Source organism: Catharus ustulatus, chromosome 7 (assembly GCF_009819885.2).
Source record: "Catharus ustulatus isolate bCatUst1 chromosome 7, bCatUst1.pri.v2, whole genome shotgun sequence".
NCBI classification, from domain to species: Eukaryota; Metazoa; Chordata; class Aves; order Passeriformes; family Turdidae; genus Catharus; species Catharus ustulatus.
Window position 1 is genome coordinate 7,600,335 of NC_046227.1, and position 23,980 is coordinate 7,624,314.

General features: G+C 39.8%; 1 protein-coding gene across 1 annotated transcript; it reads right to left on the reverse strand.

Moving 5' to 3' along the window:
* Positions 1–5,861: 5,861 nt before the first annotated feature.
* SLC40A1 (solute carrier family 40 member 1) lies at positions 5,862–22,169 on the reverse strand. Its single transcript, XM_033064974.2, has 8 exons — positions 21,948–22,169; positions 21,672–21,739; positions 17,372–17,531; positions 16,423–16,538; positions 15,980–16,106; positions 12,751–12,993; positions 10,221–10,880; positions 5,862–9,124 (listed from the first exon to the last, which is right to left on the reverse strand). Exons 1-8 carry the CDS (start codon positions 21,985–21,987, stop codon positions 8,805–8,807), a joined length of 1,734 nt encoding a protein of 577 aa, XP_032920865.1. The 5' UTR covers positions 21,988–22,169; the 3' UTR covers positions 5,862–8,804.
* Positions 22,170–23,980: the final 1,811 nt, after the last annotated feature.

Genomic DNA, 23,980 nt, shown 5'->3' on the forward strand with positions numbered 1-23,980 from the left:
CCTCTCCCAGTGTGAAGGTTCTTGGAATTTATAATAGTGTATGGAGATGTCCACAGAATTACCTCAAGTAATGCTGAAGTTCCCAAGAAATGCTGCACACATCCAGTGAACTACAGAAATAGAAGTTGCTGTTTCCTTGGCCATCATGTTTGGCACAAGGTCATAGAGGCAGTCCATGAAAAGCACTGAGAACCCTGCTGGGTGCCCCCAGCTGACTGCCCTCTTTATCCCTCTTTTCTGGTGTTAGTCAATGCATGCAAAGTTATCTTCAGCAAATATGTGACATACTGGAAATGTACAGACTCAGAAATCAGCATCCATCCTGAACACACAGGCACAACTTCCATGGTGGGGAGCTCTGTGGATGTGGAGGAATGTGGCAAAGGTGAGGAGAATGCTGACCTGTGCTTCAATTCCTTTGTGATATTTGAGAGGATTTGCCAGAAGGTGCTGAGGTTACTCACGTGATCTTCTAGCACTTCTGTTTCCATGCTCTGATACTGATCTAACCTCTGTCCTCTGTGGCCAAGTGGGAAATGCCAACTAGACAGTAGAGGGAACATGAGAAAGAAGTAGAAAATCAGCCTGAAGTTATTAGCTTTCTGCTGAACATCCAGCTATCAGCTTTGGTCTCTTCTGTTTGCTCTGTTCTATTTAGATAAGACAACATTTAGATTTTACCACAGCTAAGCAGATAAAATGAAACTGTACATTCCTATATAGCCCCAAACTTCAACTGATAACCTGTACTAAAATTCCAAGTAAATAAGGCAAGTTATCATTTTCTTACTGAAAATTTACTCTCTGTTAGCAAAGCAGAGCTGGACAAGAACTCATCACTTCTGGAGGGAGGACAGACATAAGCAATCACCTGAAGAAAAGGAAGATCTCTCTTCTTTTTTAATCAGGTTGTCTGTGGTGTAAAACCAAAGATTGGACCTCCTCAGGTCTGATTCCGCTATTCACAGAGTCTGTTCCTCCTTGTGTCCACACGGTCACAAAAAATAAAAGAAAATACAGGAAACAAACAGTGGGAGAACAGTTTCTTTTCCCTCTTTTGGCTAAGATGAGTCTAATGACACAGATTCAGGGGAAGGAATTAAACGTGATGAGACATATTTTTATTCTTTTGTAGCTACTGAGAATTTTGCATGGAGATTGTTGGTATCTGCCAGCATCAGAGCAAAAAAGAGAAGAAAACACAGAAGCCAGAAGCTCTGCTTCTTTGACAACTGAAAATCCCTGACAAGGCTATCCTTGGATAGTAAAGGCATTAACAGCATAGTTAAATCTCCTTGATGTGTGCAAGATGAAAATGGATTTATAATAAGATATAAGAGAAACATTGTCTTAAAATGAAGCAAAAAAAGGCTTTCTAACACATATAAATGTTCTTGGTATTCCAGAAGGGAAATAAACTTTTCAAAAGACATTCAGGAGACATTCTTGTACAAAACATTTCTCCCTGGAGAAGCATTTTTTTTACATTCCTTTGATGGGCATATACTACTAGTGCTCTTTTGTGTGTTGCTCTCCAAGAGCCGTTTGTACTCCAAGTGCCCCACAGTGTGCAGGGGTTGTAGGAGAGTTTCACACCATCCATTCAGTCCGAATACCTTGAGATTGTGCTACTGAAATTTGCAGGGGGTTTGTGCAAAGCAGCTGTGTCTGTGCTTAGACAGCCATTAAGGAAGCTCCACAGGCTTGGTGTCTCTTTGGTCCCCAGCTGTGTCACAATTTGCTCCCATCAGGCGTGGCTAAACAATGCCAAGGTCAGTACAAGATGACAGAGAATAGTATATTGCAGTCAAGCAAATAAAACCAAAACTGTCCCAAAGAATGGGTTATCTTGTTTGGTTATCTTTAGAAGATAAATGGACTGCAGCACACTTCATACTGTAAACAGTAACTTTGACTGGCCTTACTCCAGTAGCAGCTGAACAAATATTTCTAACGTGGACATCTCCTCCTCCCTCTTTCCCAGCTGGACAGACCACATATTTGTGCAACTCCCTGTCAGTTCTTACATGTGATGTGGTTGGCCAGGGGAAGGAAGCTCCCAGAAATTAAGGAATTCAGACATCTACTTTTTCAGCAGCCTGAAAACCAAATTGTGCCTTTCTAGAAGCAGGCCCAGAAAATACATGGTCCCAATTGTCCAAGTTAAGAGCTGCAGCTCTTACCTAAATCAGCAGGGTGTCAACTGCTAAAAGAGCTCAAAAAAGGAGGCTGGATAGGAGATGTACACATAAATGCAGGCAGGCTCTGCACAGTAATATTATGTGAGCATTCTAAAAAACAGTGAAGATCTGCTATATTAGTGCTTGTGGTAATTGTGAAGTTTTGACAGTACTAGAAAGATACCTTGAAATTCTTAAGAAAGCTGCCTGAACATTTTGCTAATCTTGCGGTACTACTTTTTAATAGCACATCCAGAAATTGTTTATAAACTGGAGGTGAACAGTAAGATTAGCCCACTGCCTCAGCAGCGGTTCTAGAGCAAACACTGAACTGGAAGAACTGCAGAAGTACATTACATGCAATTGGAAAAAAACATAGCTGGAAAAAATGGTACCAGCTCTTGAAGATTCAGGATTGGAAACTCTACAACTTCCAGAGTCTCAAGTATACTGTAATCTGACTTGGTTAATGTTTGTTTTCTCAAGTAAGATTATGCATTATTTCCATCCTCTTTTACACAGGCAGGTATGGTTAACACATCACCTCAGTCTCTAAATGTCCTGAATTTTTTCAGCCATTTCAGAGATTAACAGAATGGGTAATGTTGGAAGAGACCCCAGGAAGTCATTTAGCCCAACTTTCCTGATCAAGCAGGGTTCCCTACATCACTTTACTCAGCACTTCCTAGAACTCTGACTGCAGCTGTTTCACTGTTCTGGCTTCTCTCTGGTTATCACTGCTGATCAAGACAGATACAAAGGAAAAACTGGATGCAAGTCTCCATTTTTTTCAATTTCAAAGAGAATGGCATCCTGTATGATTCAATTAATGAAGCATACATGCTACAGATCCCATTCCCATTTATTTTTTCACATTTACTTATGTTTTCTCTTTGTCATGCCATAACCTCACAATTACTTTCTACAACAGTGGATAAGCATTCCCTACCCAGTATTTGAGGAGTCAGTTGGTTGTGCCTAAATGTAGCCCCTGCATTGAATTTTATCTTATTTTTTTCTGGAGTACTTCATCAGTTCACTACAGTGCGCTGTCAGTAACAGAAATATTGACATTTCAGACGTATTTTTACCCACTTTTTTCCGAGGACACAGAACTTACTCAATCATACTGCTTGCTGCCACCTCCTTCCCTTCCTGACAAACATCTTTTGAACCACTTGGTTAGCTCCATCTAAATATGATGAAAGAGCCAGTCTCAAAGTTTGACTTCAGCAGGTGGGCAGAGAAGCAGGCTGGAACTGTTTCTGTTCCCCAAGGTCTCTGGCAGAGCAAGGCTGCCAGGTGCTGTTTGGCATGCCAGCTGGTCCATCCCTCCCCAGGAGCTCACGGGCCCCCTGCACACGTGGCACTGCCGAGGATCAGAGCCCGGGCCAGGCTTTGCTCAGCCCGTCCACCCGGGGAGGGGCAGCGCTGCGGAAGAGCCAGGATTACACAAACCAGGGCTAGGAGCTACAGCTGCTGCAGCTGCAAGGGGCCAAGGGCACACACAGACAAACGGGCTTGGCTCCTTGTGCTGCTCAAGGCAGAGCTCGCCTTCCGACTCCAGCACGGCGGCACTGGGATGAGGATATCCTGTTCTATTGTCTCCCTCCTGACTGACACGAACAATGACTTACCCCGAAAAAGTTGGGGTGTTTTCTGAGCTGCTCTCTAACATGTGTTTTGCTGTTGTGGGTGGGATTTTTTGATCATAATGAGTTGTGCTTAGATATCTACTGTACCTTCTCTTTCTCTCATCTGCGAAAGGAAGGGACTCAGATTTTCTAAGTGTAAGTAACTTCCCTTGCATTTTACAAAGGATTAAGAACTCTTAACTCCGCATTTGTTAAAACAGATTGCTCCATCACCCTATACCAACAGTAGAAATGCTTCCCTTGTGACCACAAGGGAAATAAAGTTTAACTAGAAAGAAATATTGACCCACACAAGGACAAGCTGAAGTATTTGAAAAAGCATTATTGAGCAGCATGCACTTTGTCCATACTCTCTGCAAGCCTTTAAGCAAATACCCTTTTTCAGTTTTTTCTGGTCCTCAGAGGAGTAAAATACTGTCTTTTTAAAAGCAGAAGCTAAAGATATAGTCTTATTTAATGAACAAAACACTTTTATTACACCATGCAGTTAAAGCACCCACAAGCAGGAAAGAATGTGTAACTACAGAGGGTAAAACCAAAAAGACTATTGCTCTAACACTTACTACTAACTTCTCTAGTACTAAGTACTTGAGAAACACATGAATGCAGGGCACAGCACAATATATTCCTGGAGAGCCTGAAGGTAGGGCAGCCTTGAGGCAGATAGAAAGGCATTACCACCACCTCCAGAGTGCTAGATTCAGAAAAGCTACACCCACTAGTTGCACTCTTCCCTAGCAGAAACAGTCCACTCTGATTTCTAGGACATCTACCACGTACTTTACAGAAGCAAATACAGAAGTGACTGTAATATTTTAAAATTACTAGATATGGACTTACTTACTCCTTTGGAATTCCTGAATTAGATTTCTCACCAAAGAAACAAAACAGTTTAAAGTGAAGGGTCCGAGTTCACTGTTTTTCCTTCAAGACTCAACTTTCATACCCCATTATCCGTGCTCACTTCATGAAAATGCTTTTGGAAACAAAAGCATTTAAATATTTCAGAGGGGAAGAATACCATACAGAATATACAATATCCCTTGCCCTCCACAGGCAGGGTGGCTGGTACGTCAACTACCTGGTAAGTCAGGAAGTGCAACAAGCAAACAGTGCTAGGTATCTCCAGTCATTTTACCTTTGGTTGCTGAGTAGTGAATTCCTCAGGGGCTTAAACTCAGGACTTTGCAAAATGTTTACAACTGAGTAAAAAAATGCAGTGAAACCATCATATAGTAAATTGTGAAGGGACTTCTTCAGTTTAAAGTAGTATTCTTTACCTATTAAACACACAATACCCATTCACTACTTTTTTTCTCTGTACTTCTATATTTACAGGGGTGGATATGTGTACCTACATTTTCAAGTCAGTATTCTAACACTTGTCTTAATTTGCAAGTGGCAGTCAAAAAAACAAACATTAACAACTGGGGACAAACTATAAAGGTCTGTTTCTAGGAAAATCTTAGTTCAAAGAGGAATCAGTTCAGAGAGTTCCTAGTGAACTAATGCAACATTCTTCTAAAGATCAATCCTTTGTGCAAACATATCCTAAATACACAAGGTCAGAAGCAGTCCTATATGAAATACTCTGGGTCTACTTGACTACTAAAACTTGACCACTCCTAGACCTAGAGATCTCATCTACAGGTTGCTGCTACAGAAGGCCATCATCTCAAATCCAGTACGGTAAAGATACATGGCAAGGTAAAATAACTTGCTTTCTGTTGCTCAGCAGGCCAAGACACAAAACTGTTCTGTGGCCAATGTGAGACCCAGGCTGAGGTTGCAAGACCTTCATCTGTTGTGTCTTAACTTACCACTGTGGGTGGTAAATAAAGAGCAATTCATCAAAGAGTTACAAGGTCACCGAAAGATCTTAACTACATTTGTCACTTGCTTCCTCCTCAATGCTATTTGTGCTTCATGGCAGTTCCAACCCATCATACAAAAAAAGCTTTCTGCATAGGATCCAAGCTAAGAGTAGCATACCCAGATACCCACAAACAGAAAAATAGAGGCCAAATAAGTTTTTATGCAAATTTATTAATTAGCTTTAACAATAGTAATACATAAATCAATACTATGTCCAGCATAAGGTTTTATAATAAAATATTCCGGTAAGATTGATTTCTAATGCGTACATTTTTAAGGGCAGTTTTCATCCAATTTGGACATTTTTTTAAAAAAATAAATAAATACAAGGCCAAAAATGCTTACTTAATGAAAGTCCTGCTAAGTAAGACTTCAGGCTCCACACTGCGTCAAAGCACTACTGAGTACAGGTGTCTGCACACATCTTGGACTGGCACACAAACGGGCTGTGCTCAAGCAGCATACATTTTTTGACATCCAACACAGACCAACACACAAAGTTTTGCAGTTGAAACCTCCTTATTCCTCTTCAAACTAGCATTCACTTTTCTATTTTAGGATTGTCTTGCCTTCCAGCTGTGATATGCACATATGAATCCTAACCATATAATGTTTACCAAATACAAAGCTCCAGTCCTCTCCTAATAGTACTGCATTATCTAGTGGAACTATTTATGAAACAAATTGCTACTCAAATTAAACAAGACTAAACTGTTCTTGGAGGGGAAAAAAAAGCCTTTGGGAACAGGCAGGAACATGGCATGCTGCCAGCTCTATTTATCACATTTTTGGAGCTCTCTAGACTTCAGAAATACATCCTCTCTGGGATATCTGGTGCTTAGTGCTACAGCATTAAATTTTAGGCACCCTGGGTTCTGTGCACTGTAGACAGCACAAAAAAAAAGCTGCATTTTCAGCTTTGTTTCCCTGATGGCCAGTGAGTCCAAGATATACAACGGCATTCAAATGTTTTTCGAAGTGCAGTATAGAGGCATTCACTGACATTTGGACTACCTTTATTTGTATTTAACAATATAAAAATCTGGTCCCAATTTAAATTTGATACACATGAGAAAATATATTTGGCAAATCAGAGCTATTTCATTTACTGATGTGCTTATCATATACCACATAAGGCTATCCTTTGGACATATTTACAAATCTAGATAAGCTTGTTTTATTTGTCTTCTGACAAATTCTGCTGATGGCAAAATTCCCTTTTCCTTAAGTTACACTCAGGATTGAGTCACAAACTTTAAATCTACTCTAAATTACATATTTTACTTTATTATATCAAAACAAAACTCAAATTCTTGGTCAAAGTACAAACACTTATAAACCTAGTGAAAACATCCCTGAGAAGCTTTCAGCAACATAGAGTAATTATTAGGTTTGGTCCATCAGAGGAAAATTGTTACATCCAGTTATTGAAAACTGTGGGCCACAAGTCCATTGGTTGTACATTGGATTCCCATTCATTCCATTTCCCACCTCTTGCACAACACTGCATCTGAGACAAAAGCCACTGGTGGTTCTTTACATTCTTTGATAGACAATGTAATTGTTATAAAATTTGTGATGACTGGTCTAGATTCAGCCCTGGTGTAACGCCTTTAATTTCAATGGAGTTCACACACATTCCAGGGTTGAGTCTGGTAACATATGACTGTGAAGGACAGTACCTAAAATTAAAAAAACCCTTAGAAGTTACAGAGGACACTTTTCACAAGTTGCTGACATTATGTTTTCGCATACTACTACTTTTGTGAACCAACATTTTATCAATATTTAAATTTAGAAATCAGATTGCCAAGCCAGAAGAAAACTCAGAACACCACCAGGTTCAACTCTACTGAGAAAGCAAAGTGCGTAGTTTCCACAAAAGTGCACAACAGGGTTAATGACTATGGAAGTACTGTGTTAGTACACATGCAGGGTAAAAAAAAAAAAAAACAAACAAGAACTTATTGGACAGAGGGGATGTATCATTTCCATTGCTCTGAAGTGGCTTTAGAGGGCCTCTCAGTCCATCATCTCATTGGTTTAGCAGTATTTTAGAACAAAGTCAAAATTCACATACACATCAGATAAATGCAAGTAATCCACCTTTTGCATGAAATATTAACTATTTCCAAATGCAATTGTTTTCAGAAACCCTATTAAAGCCTGATATATTGGAAAAGTAACTAAAGCTGTTGTATTCTGAGGCAAAAACTAAGTTAGCACTAGAATTTATCTTTCTCTACCAGTACTACTGACCTTAGCACTTTCTGCTACACCAAACCCGAGCAAACCTGCCATTTTGCAATTTAAAAGCCATGCTCTGTAATATTACATCAATAGCTTCTGCTAAATGAGGCTGTTTTACTCTAAGAAGTGCAACAAAAGTGTAATACAATATCTTGTACCTAACAGTTGTCTAATTTGTAAGGAAACATGCAAAAAACCTGCAAAGGTGTTTCCATAAAGTTAAACCAAAACATAAAATACTAAAAAGGTTTTGGGAAAAAAAAACTGAGCTTACTAGAAGAATCCAAGAAGGATCATAGAATATTGTAAGTTAGAAGGGACCCACAAGGACCCTCAAAGTCCAAAGAAAGGATGTTTATAATAGTTTAAGAACATAGGAGAGCAGAACTGTTCATGTAAAGGAATATTAGAGAAAAACTCCAACCAACCAAATACTGTATAAAAACTTATTCTGAACTAACTAAGAAGGACAAGACCTCACTTTACTCAATGAACACAAGAATTAGTCAGAATTCATGGTAAATTGAGTATGTATAACAACCACTTTACTGTGGGGGTCAGCAGTGGAACTTGAACAGTATTTTTGGGATCAAACACCAGACTTTAGACTTGTGGGGAACCCTTGATACTGCAGCTGTCAAGATGCAACCAGGCTGTCCTCTGCCAAACATGAAACATTTACAGGGTCACTGTAAAATGAATTGTCTCTCTTGGGACAGCTTCCCCAGACAGCTAAGTTATGCATTCAACTCTAGAGAAACACCTCAAACAGGGTCATAAAAGGAAGTATATGTGCTTAACCATGGTATTTGTGAAGCAAAGTTAGTAAGAGAAGTGGATCCTTTCAGACAGTAGATGTATTACCAGGTGGTGAACTGTCAGAGGCTGCTTTGGGATCAGGAGTGTGACAAACAAAAAGTTGTTTTCCCAAGCTTTTTTGGGCAAATCTGAAGTACATTATGTGGCCCATTGCAACAAAAGACACAGAAATAAGCACCAATAAGCCAAAAGCTTCAGGGTTTGGGGCCAAGATGACCATGATGAAGTGCAGCAAGTCAAGAAGGTAATTCATGGAGTTTTGGACACCGTTTATGATGCCTCTTTCAGATTCTATGACATTTTCTTGGAGTAACTGTGTGACAGTCAAATCAAAGGACCAAAGGCCTATGGAGAAAAAAAAAAAAAGTTATCCATACTGCTAGGCTTCCCATGGCAAACTCATCACTGGCACAATTCAACTCATCACTTCTGCCAAAAATGCATAGGATAAGATATCCTCTTGTCGACTAGAACTGATTTCACACTCACAGTCAGAGCAATTTACTTTCCTTTTACAAAAATTTCCTGAAATAATACATAAACTTGACACATTAAGTTGCCTGTCACATTCTGTTTCATCATTACTATCAAGCCAATGTTTTACTCATCCTTTCCTTATTTAAATACCTGGCTTACAGCTATTTACAGTATATTCATGCTAGGCACAATCACTAAAATTCTGCAAAGGAAAAAATCAAGCATCTTTTAAACTACGCAAAATACACGACTTCAAATGGTTGACATTAGCTTCCATTATGGCTTAGTCTGTTCATGATTCAAGTTTTAGAAGCTTATCTTGCAAACAAACTCAGTATATTGTGAATCAACTACTTTATTCCTCCAGAAATCATCAAAAGTTACAGAAACTGAGGATAATGATTCCACAGATGACTATTACTGTTCGTTACATTTATATGAGACTGCCTATTCTGTTATATATAAATATATACAGACACCTAACACTACGCTAACCACCAATGCCTCAAAAAATTCAGCTTCCCACCAAATCAAAGCTTCCCTTTCTAAACACCAAGACCCTTTTAATAATTGGATTAATTTAGTAAACTGGGAAATTTAAAGGTTTTCATTACAGATGTGTTTACTGTCATTTCCTAGTAACAAATGTTTTCATTTGGTTGTGAACAAAAATTTAGAGAAAGCTTTCCAAAAATACATTACAATCATGTCCAAGTGTGGTAACTTTTCTCCTGTTAGTGACATAAAATATTCCTGGAATTAGTGCTGCAGTCTTCACCCTAGTGATACTATCATAGGATCATTTCATTTTCATGTGAAGTATAATCAGCTGGTCCCAGAAACAAGATCTAACATTTCAATTTTTGCCCCTAATTCTACAATCAATTGTATTTAGTTGACAGGCAGTGTAATTTTTAGAATTAAAAGCAGATAAGCCAGATTGTAATAGAGACGTAATACTTACCAACTCTAGCAGCAATGACTCCTGCAAACAGGAGACTAACAGAGATTAAAGGCACGGGCTCAGGACTCATCTCTGGGTCACTGTCAGCAGGAGCAATAGACCCGTTTAACAAGTTGGGCATTCCAGTTGCAAAAATCATTTCAGCTTCTGGAGATGCTATAGTAGGCAGTGGTTCATTCTCAAACAGCCTGGCACTGATGTCAGCAAATGGGGAAACAGTCAAATCCATAGGACTTCCAGGCATAAAGACAGAGATGACGCATAAGATCAGACAAGCCAACTGAGCAACTCCAGAAATCAGGCCCGTGCGAATGAGGCCACATTTGCGCCGAAGCCAAGTGAAAGCTACTGTTCCCATGATTCCAGTGATTGCTGAGGCACCCATGAGGAGGCTTAGCACAGAGCCACTCAGCCCCTGAGTGTATGCATAGCCTGTAGTGATACAATCGAATCCCAGAACAGTCATATAGAGAAATGCAAGGCCCATGCCTGCAAGGAACACCGGCTGGTTGTAGTACGCAACCCATCCGTCCCGGAACGTTATGAAAGGTTCGGCAATCCGGGCAGCGCAGCCGACTTCCTTCTCCTGCTGGGGCTCAAAGGCTGTTACATCTTTCTCAATAATTAACTGCACTCCTTCAGCAGGTTTTGTGTCACTCTCTGTAAACAGAAATGGAGCTGTCAGATACACTCCTGCCTGCAAAGTGCACAGTGTAAAGCAACAACAGTTTGCCGTAAGTTCACTACTGCAGAAGTGCATCAGTCAAACTCCACTACCAAGCTTCCTCTTAATTACCTAAATTAAAATCATCTAAAGCACTCTTAAATCCTACCTGGGGAGTAAGATCAAGTTTATCTCTATCCATTTAATCAAACAGTGATAGGAGAAAACACTGCCTGCTTCTAGACTTGTGACTGAATGTTCAAGCTCCACACAGAAATTATTTGGCTAATGAATGCCAGCATTTTAACACAGCTTTGTATGCTAAAAGGCTCTGACTGAAAAAAGAAGGGAATATTTAAACATCTATCAGTATGTCATGTCATGGCAGAAGAACCAAGGTTAAAGTCTGTCCAGAGCAAAAAGTTCCCAAAGCCTGACTTAAAAAAAAAAAAAAATAGCCAAGAAATCCCACCACTGAAAACCTAGGCATTTCTACAATTCCATTCTCACGTAGTAAAGGAAAAAGGCACTTCCACTGATCACAAACAAAAATCCAAAAACTCACAGCAGTATTTACACTATTAATGAGGACAGAAATTCTACAAATATCTGGATGACTGAGCAGTGTTTTAACACTATTAAGTTCAAAGTTCCACATACAGCAAGCGAGACACATGAAGTAGTTCAGCAACCTTTAAAACCACAAGTCTTCTAATGAAACCAAAATACTGCAACAGCAAAGATTAAGAAGTGCTTCCTAAATATTGATATTTGCTAAATGCTTCATTCTCCAGAAGTATTTAAGAGCCTATGGAGCCTTCTACACTCTCTAATACTAACTCAGTTCTCTAATACTCAACTGCCATCAGCCTGGTCCAACAGCTTACTGGATTGGCTATTACCACCGTGGATCTGATGGTTGGGAAGATAGATCTCTTCAAGACTTTTAATAGCAGCTAACTCACAATATATTGAGACAAGATTGTGAGTTAGCATTTAAACAAAACCCAGGAATTCTTCATCTTTAAAAAATATCTAAAAATGCCAACAACAAAACCCAAATAAAAACCCACCACCTATTGTAGCTGGGAGGCCATAACATGAGCTTTCAGTAGTATCCATATACTAAAAAAATGAGGAAACACTTAAGTTTAGTATTTCAGCATCTGACATTTCTGCTACTTCACAATAAAAGGTCCGCTTCTGAATTTAAGCTTCTGATATTGAGTCTAAAGTAATGTTAATATTAAATTTAGTGCTACTTATAGTAATAGCCATAGTCATTAACACTGCAAATCCCACTTATACTGCTTTGCCAAGGAAGCAGAGCTGAAGGCCAAAAGAGTTGTTTTTTTCCTCCAGCACTTCCTGGAACATGTAAAAACCATTCAGTCACACCAGAACAGAAATATGACCGTCTATTCTATGACCTCCTGAAAGCCTCTTAGTACTATGTGTAAGGAGAGATGAGTCAGCAAGGAATAGTGTTACAGAGGCTGCAGACACTATAGAGCCAAGGGCCTGGTCCAGCTTATCAGCTATAGTATAGATGGATAGGAAGATTCCCTATGATCAGCCTGAAGTTACAGAGAAGACTTACTCTAAGGAGATAATGAAGAGGATAGAATTCATTCTTTGGTTGCATTTTATAGAATTCCTCAAAAAGCTGCACAAAGTATTGCTAGATTAGATTTGAGTCTCTGGTATCTATTCCCCAAAACTGCCATCTCCAAGCTAGGAGCAGAAAGCTACTTAGCCTCAAAAGCACTCAAAGCAGCGCCTGTGGAAGACAAAAGTCAACACTTGGCTTGACTGATGCAAAGAATATACAGTGAATTTGAATAGTCACTTCTGTGTTTTCAATACCTTTCTTTACATTCAGCTGTTTCAGTTCCGATGCTTCAACTTTTGCAGATTTGCGAGCCAGAGTAGGGGTTTTCTGATAAACCTTCCAGAGCAGCAGATATTCCACACACATCGACATCAGGTTCCAGCCAGAAATGAATCCACAGCCAATCATTGGGGAGCCAAATGTCATTATCTGACCAACAGCCATTGGGGCCAAGATATTGGTCAGCTGATCAATTCTTCTTATTGTGGCATTCATATCTGTCAGAAATTATTTGATGATATGAAATGACTGGTGAACACTTACAGTGACATATTCACTAACACAGTTGTGAATTGCACATGCATAAAGGTAAAGCTACAAGTCTTGCTCCAACTGGAACTGGTTCCAGGAATAACCAGAGCCACCTTCAGACCTTTTCAATGTTTAAGTTCACTGGCTTTCAAACACCTTGGTTGATTGCAATCTCCTACTCCTGCCAGTTTTGCCTGCATGAGGTCTTCCAGGTTTAGCATGCTGGGCTTACTGTGGCAATATAGTCCTGTTCAGCATGAGATCAGATCCCTTTTACACAGCACTGATACTGTAGACTCTGAGCTCTATCCCTGTAACACTCAAATCTAGCATGCTCAGCTCCAGGACTCTCATAAGGGTGGAATTGTGTCTTGGGAAGATAGTAATTTATCTCCCAACATGTACTTCTTAGCCTCCTCCATTTACTTCTAATAACTGGTGGCCATAGAACCACCTTGATAGCAGCAGAACTTTGAAATGGCTTTTACATTTCCTTTTTAAGACACATTGGTTGATAGCAGCTGTGGGCATCCTTAGATCTTACTGAGCAAAGTCCTCACTCCTTTCTGGTCCTTTGATGTTAACAGTCAAAACACGCAACCCTTTCTCAGCACAAATGCATCTTTGATTTGCTGCTAGGGAATGGCTCACCCTTCTCAGTCTTATCTACTTTACTGTCATTAAACCATCTGAGTTCCTGTAAGTTTCCAATCAGTAGTGCCACTCTTCCACTCCTAAAAGTTGCTAGACAGTGTTTTCACACATGAAGCCCCTTTTAAAGTCCTGTAAAATTCAAGCTCTTGAAGGGCAAGTAAGAGTCTATGTCAGTGTGAAGTTGCTTTATTGAATCCATAGAGAATTACTCCTTACCATTCAAAGAAACAGTTGGGTCACTATTTCAAGGTCAATTCAATGTTGACCTAGTTAACCCTCAGTCAAACAGGTTAGATACTTGCATAGTATTCGGCCTTAAAAATTCCAACTAACTCACCTTTATTTTTTGAGTTATTTGAGGAAGGCTAATAATTCCACTCAGAAAAGAGTGAATAGGAAAACTAATCAAGGGCAACAAAGGAGAAGTCAAGGTAAGCTTTTATTTCCCTATTCCACTAACTTGCATAATTAAGATTTCTCTTTGAGGAAAGGTAACCATGCAAAGATGGACAACAGTACTTGCTTCAAAGTCAGCATCAGCACTTTTTTTTTAAAGTTAAGGAATTACAACAGTCTCCAGGTTACATCATGGTTACACAGCAAACAAGGCTCTTCAGCCTGGAAAGGATGTTTCAGATAAATCTGTTGAACTAAGGTGCTTAATCCAGTGGTTGTTTGCACTCTCAATCAAGTCATAAGAATTTCCAGTAACCTCTTGCCTGACTTCTCAGTACAAGATGTTAGTGGTCATACAATTATGCCTGAGCTCATGAAGCAGTAAAGAGGCAGGACTGACTCCCAGGTAGCAGTTCTCTGCAGGTGTGGTCTGTACTTTACCTCATGTGTGCTATGTGGGCCAGGGATGGGGGACATTTGCTGAGTAAGATCTGACATAAGAATAAAGTTTTAAGAGTTCTCATTAACCTAAGACTTCTAAAGATAGCTGCTATTTTTCTACCTGTGATTCACATGGGTGAGTAAAGTTCACCTGTATTGCTGCTCTACAAAAGGCATGACCTAGAAAGGCACTGCAAGGTCAAAATAAAAGACTAATGAGGATAATTTGTAGACTGGGAAATAAAAGTATAACACTTTTAATGCACCTAAAAATTAGCCTTTCCTGGATGAAATACGTAAATAATATTCCTTCATTGGAGACAAACATCAAATAAAAATCTGGAATGCAGGATTGAAATTTCCAAAAGGATTCTGAACTTTATGGGCAGTTTAGGCAACTTTATACAAAATTAGTCCAGAAGCTGAAGTGCTGTCTAAGTCTGAAGGTATCCAAACTGTATCAGACTTAAACTTCAGTTCCAAAGTTAGAAAGTCTGGGTAATGTTAAGCTGTTCTGTGCCTTGTTTACAGTTCAGTATCAGTTCCTCTGTCTGAGAAGGCTTAAGTCCCCTTATGGGGTTGATTCAGAGCCCATATAGCCTGACCAAATTCATCACAAAAAAATGCTGCTTCCCACACTGTGTTACAATCAGAGGAGCAGCACAGCCAAAGATTTTTGTACGCCCTTGGTGTAAATGTGCCTTGTGCATCCTTGGTGAGAGTCCCAATTCCCTCACATCCAAAAAGTGTCATGACTGCCAAGCTGCAATAGGATATGAATGGGAATGAAATATCTCTGCTAATAGTATCAAGGTCACTGTGCAAGTGCAGGGTACAGGGGAGAAAGCAAACAAATATTTCCTAGGCAAAAGATGGATTAGTCTATAGTCTATGCTGAAAAGCACCAGATGTCAAAGGAAAGTGGAGCTTCCAATTCCAACTGAAGCAAAGTGTTCACAGCTCTGAGTAAGACATCTAATGCTAAGAAATGCAAAGTTTCAAATGTGCCTGCATGCATAGTATTATCTACTGACAATTTCCTAATAGACCTACTTAACTGTTCTGGACTTCATTCTCATGCATCTTTCTTTGATCCCTATGAGAGGAGCTCAGTTACGCAAGAGTTGTTTCATTCCAGGGACCTAAAAATAAAGTATTGCAACACTTGGCTTGTCAGCAAGACTAGTTTTCCTAGCAGAGCTGCAGAAGGACTAAGAGGAGAGCAAAACAAATTTGGGATGCCAAGCTGAATTGTGAGCACAACAGTAATTTGTGATCTCAGTAGCTGTAGTCCAGAAAGAGGAAGAGCAAAATAAAGGCTGTCTCTTTACTTGATATTTTCTCATAATATCTAGAAATCAAAGATGCACTAATCTCCATAAAACTCTAGTGTTAAAACAAAAATAAAATCAAGGCTGAAAAGTAAGACATGCAAGGTATTATAAAGGCAATATATTTCACCTGCCAGTTTGCTTCTGTCTTCCCCTGCAACCACAACAATCCAGTCCCTCTGAATTGTGATCGCTGTGGCAGTGCTGGCCAAATTGGCAATATTTGCTATTGTGATAACCAGGATATAGCACAATGTCTAGAGAGATGAGGGGAAAGAATTATAATGTGAGAAAACTGATTGAGATCTCCACTTTCTACACAAGCAGAAAAGACTTATATTTGATTCCAGACATTTTAGCATTATTCTTCACACAAAACAAAATCAAGTCTACAATTCCTGGCAGAAAAAAATCATCATCTCTGTTTACCTAAAAAATGCAGTTTCATTTGCCAGTTCTGGCTCCCAGAAATGTCTACACAGATTGGAGAAAAAAATAAAAATTCATCCATCTGCCATGCTTCCCGAAGTTTCTTCATAAATTAATTTCTTATTAATAAGTTGAAGTACTCACAAGGAGCCATCCATGGTATAATGTCAAAAGCTGTGTCTTATACAAGAAGATAATCATCAGGATAACACCACACAGGATGACAGATGAATTCTGCACAATCAAGGATGTCTGGGCCACTGTTTTAAACCAAACAGAGCAACAGTTATAAACATAAGAATGAGCTAACTCTAGCATTAAGGTAGACATAATTAAGGAACACAGATTTAACAAATAACTAATTTCCCAGTATCCCCCAAAATACAAGTGGCAAAAGTATACTTCATAGTAGATTCTGAATCTTGCATTGTCTTAGAGAAACAAAATAATGTCTAATGTAACTTTTTAGCTCTTGATTTACACTCAAAGTAGGTCTTCTCTCAATCTAAGTCCCTGTTTAAATGCTGATAGTATGTTTCAAGTAGTAAAAACCTAGCTCAAGCCTCCAAAATTCATCTTCAAACTACCATGGAAGGCACACTATTTTGAAAATTTTTGGAAAGTAAAAATTCATTTGAAGAACTTGATGCCATTTTATTTATAAAACAAACCAGAGCATATATACAATATGCATAATGCAAATGCAGTGTGTTTACACTTAAGTGAAAGATATTTGTATCCAGCCAAAAGACAACAAATGATACAAGTTTGTTAGTGTTTTAATGTAAAAAAGTTTGGTCTGTAGTCCTTAAAATTACATTTTTTTACCTTTTGCGTTTCCATACATCTCTACACACCACATGGGTTTAACCTGAGTAATAGACATCATGACTTAAAACTGTTTACCTCCTGTCATTGAGAATATTTTTATGTAACCACCACCACCACCACTCTGAAACCACTCTGCCCTTCTCAGAAGAGATAAGCAAGCCCCATTTTGATATTTGACTTGAGGAATTAACTCTGTCAGCTTCACCTTTTTAACATGAATTTGATCCATCCTTAAGTAAATAAGGTCCTCTAGGCATCTAACCTTTGAGCCTGGAGTTCTTGTCCACCCAGTCTCCAATAAGGGCTCCCAGGAGAAGAACAGATCCTGCCACAACCAGGCCATAGACTGCAGTCAGGAGTAAGCTGTTTCCATAGAGTTCCACCAGGAATACAGACACAGCAAAATGCCACATACGATCTCCCTTTAAGAGTAAGAACATACACAACATTACTGGTTGCTCTTTAGAAGTACACAGGTTAACTATTTGACTAAAGCTCTGTCAAAAGTCTTGACTAAATTAGAGGTTTGTTACACATAGAGAGGTGGTGTAGGGGTTTTTGTGGTTGTTGGTTTCTCAGAAGGTTTTTTGATTGCTATATGCTGTCACCACTGATTTTATCCCAGTATCATTAAGCTCATCTAGCCTAACCAAGTGGCTCGTTACAGCTTGTAATACCACAAATCAAGAACCCCAGATATTTTCTATTAGCATATTACTGCACAAAGTCTATCACAAGCCTCAAAATCTTACACAAATTCTCCGACACAGATCAAATATTAACAACAGACTTACTGATCACTATTTAAATAACTTTTCAAGGCAGCAGCGTGCTCTTAGATGATCAAAGCTTAAGTGCTGCTTTACAACACAGGAGTGAGTCAAGTAGAAACAAGTCATCATGCAATTCAGGATAGATATGGGTAAATGTTAACTGAAGTTTCTGAAATCAATGGACTTCAGCTGCTTTTAGTTTTCAGCACTGGCAAATTCCTCAGAGGAGGCAGAATAGTAATAGGTCATTTAACCTGTTCAAACTCACTGCTAGATCAGCCTATTTAGCTTATTGCTAATTTAACCTAGTACCTAGAACAAAACACATTCATTTTCTGATACCACTTGCTACAGGTACAAAGAGGACACACAAGTTGTTAAACACATCCAAGTGAAGTAATTTTAATTCTATTCAAAACATTTTTAGGTTTGCTAATAAGTACATGGAGGTTATTGCCATCACATCTCCCATTACTTTTAAACATATTGCAGTAATACAGAAAATGCTTTCTGTAATCAGTAACAAAGCAGATGAATAGAAATCATTCATAACATTCTAGGGCACACAGGTTGTTTAATCAGGGTCCCTAACATTAGTCTTCTACAAACTAAACATGAAACTGTTTTCTTCTGCTGCCTTATCTTAAATAAACAATTGCTATGTGATACAGCAAAGAGTACATTCAGAAGAGCTAGGGGAGGTATAACATAAAAGTACTTTTAAAAATCAAAGCCAGACAAATCTAACTTACCACGTAGCACAGCAATGAAGAGATACATAAAGCATACTATCTGGAGGGTTAAAATAACTGCAAAGTGCGATTAGTCTTCGGTATAGTATTGACACAAAAAGCACTTGTCTTTTAATGTTATTTGAGTTCACTGAAGGAGGTTTCTGTAAACATTGTAACATGTAAACTTTGATACTTGTTTCACACAGACTGAAAAAATTATGTTCTAATCATGGAAAAAATTATATCTGTTCAAATAAAAACCTCTGGGTATTTTGTATGCTTTTTAACTAAATCCAATGACAAATGCTACTATACGCATGATCTTATATGTCTCCTCACACATACTATAAAGCATTTTTCACTTAAGACTCTTAAAGCCTTCTGTAAGTATGTTCCACTTACATTCCATGGTTAGTTAGTAGAAATATATAGAAAATATCCCAGCAATGAATCCACACTCAATTCCCCAATTCCAGATTTCACTTAAAATTAGTATGACCTGAGGTGGTGCTTTATAGAATTTCACTTAAAATACATGCAGGTGAATTAACCCAGATAACTGTTTATTAAGCTAGAAAAATGAATAAAAAAATACACTCATATTAAGTTTGGGTTTTTCTTGATGCATAGATGTTTCAGTTACTGAATTCTGACAAAATGAAAACAGCATTTATAAAAACTGAGCATGTGCAAGTCAGTGCCAGTTCCCACTGTCAGAGTGAAAAAACAATCTCACTTTACACTCATGGAAAGGTTCTTTGGCCCCAGAGATATCATGATTTTGCTGTACACTTCATCTAAGAGCCTGTGTACACTGTTCAACTTTCTCCAACACATTTACCCAGAGTACTTTGATCAGGTCACCACAGAGAGAATTTTTGGGGAAATCACAGCTGTTACAACCTGAAAGTGTAATTTTCTTTCAATTTAAAACCATAAAGAACAGGCAAAGATAAAGGAGAAAAACAATATTAGTGAATTGCAGGGATTTGTAGCAGGTATGTCATTTCAAGCTAAGATCTATTGAAATCTGAACAGCAAATACTGTCTTCAGAAACAGCCAGATCCTTAATTACATACACTTAGTCCCACCTTAAAATGCCTCAAAATGTGGGTATTTCAAAACTTCTAAATAGCTACAGCTGTTCAGCATCACTATCTCTTTTTAAGACAGCTCCTCCCCTTCTGCAATTATAATTACCCTTATAATCACCTTACAGTGAATGTATACAATCCTACGTCAGAAGTGAAGCCAACAAGTTGATGAATAGCCAGGCTACCACCTACTGACAGCCTCCTGAGGCACACAGATAAGGCTAGGAAGTTAGAATCAGCTATCTCCTGGGAAACATTAGGCCTGACACCAGCAAGGTGAACCCAGCTCCATGCTGTTCCTCCTTTATTGCTGAGGGATAGACAGCAACAACATAAAAGTCTGAGACCTCAGTTCACCATTGCTGTCCAGCCTATTAAAATCCCTGAGGCCAGGCACACACACAAATACTTTACTGAGCAAGGGCCCCACAGAGTCTAGACTTTGCTCAAGTCTCAGTATTTCTGTAGATGTGACATGTTTAATCATTTACAGCTTTTCTTGGCATTTGGGAATGGCACAGTAACATAGAAACCTAATTAGCTCTCTCAGTTACAGCAAAACCCCATTTCTCTCAGGTTTTGTAGTGTGGACAGAGCCAATCTAAGACCAAGATGATCTATTACCTGGTGTTCTGAATATTCAGGCATTTTTTCATCATTCCTGGTAGCAAAAACTTTCACACTACAGGAACACCAAATCTTAGGAGATATAAAAGGTGAAGTCCTGCACCCAGTTCTGTCAAAATAAGCTGTTGCAGAATAACTTCTGTTGTTTGAGCAGATTGGCTGGGGCATTTTGAGGCAAGACTTTCAGCACAAAACCCACCAGGAATGACCAAGAGTATTCCATTAATATTGCTAAACAGACATATTGTAGTCTACCATTTGTTACTATGTACAAGATTGTTTTCTAACTCTGCTTTGTCACCTTTACTCAGGGACTCCAAGCAAGTTCATGGCATCACTGTGAAGCACTGGTCAGAGAGAAGTAAGCAGGGCTGGCCAAACCGCCAATGAGGCATTTTGTGGGCATGACTGACAAAAACTGGGCATACAGGCAACAGCCCTGACCTCTGAAGGAGCTGTTCAGCTCCCTTCTTTTCAACGTTAACAACTGCCAAAATATTGCACTTGTTTAAACAAACATTTGATACTGCTCAAAGACTTCTTTCACTAAGAGAAACATCAGTATGACCTTCCAGGTTAGCAAAAGCAAGAAGCTCCAGATTTAGGCATGCGCTGCATTAAGTGTAGATCAGCCATTTGTTTAACACATACATCAAGCCAGTCTAAACACAGGACCAAAACACAAAACAAGGGGGAAAATTTTCCATTTATCTTTGAACCAAGCCATTGTATGGAGACTTGTGATACACACATATTCTTAATTTTATTCTGTAGTACAGAACCAGACTGTCCATTTTTTAGTGCATATCTTAAGGAAGCTTTTTTTGGTATTCTTCATGTGAGTAAAAGCTGGTATAGTAAATAATATTAGCACAGAAGGAAAGCATTTCAGGAGGCAAGCGATTTTACAGAGGACAACTCCTTATGCTTTCAACAAGTTACCTAGTGAGTGGCAGTACTGAGTCCATTGTAAACATTGAGCATTTCCCATTATTAAGTATGTGAGTTCTTTACATAAAATGCTGGAATGGGCTGTCTCATTCTACTCCTCTATACGGAGTGTCAGTGGTTCTAGCTATTTAAAAACATTAAAAGGTACAGAATCAGTCCCTCCAAAAGTACTACACTACTCTGCACTAAAACTAAACCTACTGCAACGTACCTTGCAAAGATCATGAAGGTTTTTAATAAGCGTTAAAGTTAAGGTGTCATAACAAGACCTTTATGGTGGTGTAGCAATTTGTGAAGATTTTTGGAAAGTACCTAAAAAGCTCAGGTAAATCATAACCAGATTAATAAAACCCTATTTCTACCAGGTCAGTATTTTACTTACCCAAGTGGACAGTGCATGTCCAAGATAAAGAAGAAACTTTGCAGACGTAAAATAGGCAATCACAGACCCTAAATGAGAAATAAGAAACAGATGCTAAAGCAGATGCGGGCACATCCACCGCATTTCGGTCCAGCGGGCACAGTTCGCTGCCGCGGACACCGTTCTGAGAGCGGAGGCGCCGCCGGGACCCGGCGCGACTCGGTGCCCCCCACCCGCGGGCAGTCCCACCCGCTCCCCGCCTGGGAAGCGCTCCGGACGCGGCCCGTCCGCACTGACCGCCGCGCCGCCGGCCCTCCGGCTCCGCTGCCCGCGCCATGCCGGCCCGCTCCGCCGCTGCTCGCTGCCGAGAGAAGGGGGGACGCGCGGCTTCACTCCGTGTTGCCTTCCCCGACTTAGCTAGCACTGTAGCTGAAGTCGGAAAGCCTTGGCCTTATACGCCGCGGGCGGCGGGGACGCTCCGCCGCGGAGGGGCCGAGCGCCGCTCGACGCCCGGCTCGCTGCTCGAGGCTGCCGAAAGCGTCAGGCTGCAAGCGGCGGCGCACCGCCCTTTGTACGCGGCGGCGGCATCGCCCCGCCCGGCCCGCCCCGGGGGCGGCCCCGGCCCCGGCCCCGGCCCCGGCCCCGGCAGCGCCAGGGCTCGGCGGAGCAGGAGGGGCGGCTTCGCCGCTCCGGGCAGGCAGCGCCTGGTGCCGCAGCCTCGGCTCCCGGGCACTGCTGGTGAGACCCCAGCAACCGTGAGCTCCTTAGTCCTGCCTCTGGTTCAATGTGCTGTTGCCTTTTTGTTTTCTGGCATTTAAAAAAACGTGACGTCCTTGAATATGCAGATTCAAGAGGCTGGGGTTGTAAGAGGAGCGCCAAGTACCACCAGCCTGTGGTGAAAACACTGCCAAGGACAGTGCTCTCAATTCCAAGAAAAAAACCCTAAACAGGGTACCAAAATTTAAGCTATTTAATTGAAACAGCATTTCTATTCTAGTAAAGATGATGTAGAATTGACCCAGTTGCTGCTGGCTCAGGCTCTCTGCTTCAGCTGAAGCATCCCAGTTCCTACCATAAATACTTTTTTTTGCACACTGTGTGACCTACTTTTGCTATTGACCACTACAAAAATCTGCATGTTTCTAGAGCTTAAAAACAGTCTAAATACACAATAAGCTAGATCTTTTTCAGGATACTATGAAAATATTTAAGAATTATCTGTCCTCATGCGTTTAAATCATAATGATTGTTCCTGGCTGCCAGAGCTGAGATTATCTTTTCATTGTGTAATACTGTGAAGTTCCCTCCTCTGTGTGTAAAATTGCTTTTCGTTTGGGTTGTGGGGTTTTTTGTTTCTTTTTTTTTTTTTTTTTTTTTTTTGGTTGGTTGGTTGGTTGGCTGTTTTTTTTCCCCCAAGTATATAGGCCACCCCAGAAGCAAATGCCTGACATAACAGACCAATAACCTGTCCTGGTGTTGCCCCTCCTGTGATCTTGTTCAAAGTATTCTTACATTAATTAGATGAGTTTCTATGCATGAATCATGGATTATACTTTGCATAATGGGAACTATACCTTGGGAAAAAATAATACAGAAATAAAATTTCATATAAACATAGGAAGCTTAATATTGCTATTTTAATGGGATTGGTTACCCTAGGTGAGTTAAGTGTTTCTGCTTATGGTATATTCCTTAAAATTTTGCAGAAATTATTTTCTCAGATTGGCATCAAAACCAGAGTAAATTTTCTTGATATTTTTTCTTATAAAACCTTATTGTTTAAACTGTACTCTTCTTTACTAACAACTAAAAGGATAATTAGGATAATTTTCCTAAACCTTAACTATTTTAATATTATTAGCCCATGTTAAATAAAAAACCTACAGCATATCAAAACTGATATCTAGTGGTTTTAAGTGTCTTAACTGTCAGTTCTTTCACTTCTACTGACAAGGGCACTGTATTCCACAGGTAGACACAGAGGTGATCTCGGATCTAAGCCCTGGTTGGTATTTGTATCTCAGCAGGAAGGCAGCACAGCCTGGAGGAGCTCTGTGTGAGGGATGCCTGTCCTGCTCCACTGCAGACTATCATGTTGGACTCACATCTTTTGCAGCCCTGTCCCTGGTGGCACTTGTGGCTGCTGTTATGGTTTGGTTACTGGATTGATGGGATCTGATCTGGTCTGTCAGCTACATAATGCACACGTACATACATGTGATGGAGCAGCAGTTCATCCAGTAACACCAGCAACACTTACCAGCACAGTCCTGCTGGTTAGACCTTTTCTTGTTACTAGAGAACGATGTGGATGGATTAGAGTTTGAATA

Bases quoted from the DNA above. Each gene is read 5' to 3' on its own strand.
- SLC40A1 (XM_033064974.2), bottom strand. From the start codon at position 21,987: ATGGCGCGGGCAGCGGAGCCGGAGGGCCGGCGGCGCGGCG. The intron at 21,740-21,947 runs GTCAGTGCGGAC...TTTCTCATTTAG, and splicing joins GGAGGGCCGGCGGCGCGGCG to GGTCTGTGATTGCCTATTTT. The intron at 10,881-12,750 runs GTATTGAAAACA...TTCTGTTTACAG, and splicing joins ACAGCTGAATGTAAAGAAAG to AGAGTGACACAAAACCTGCT.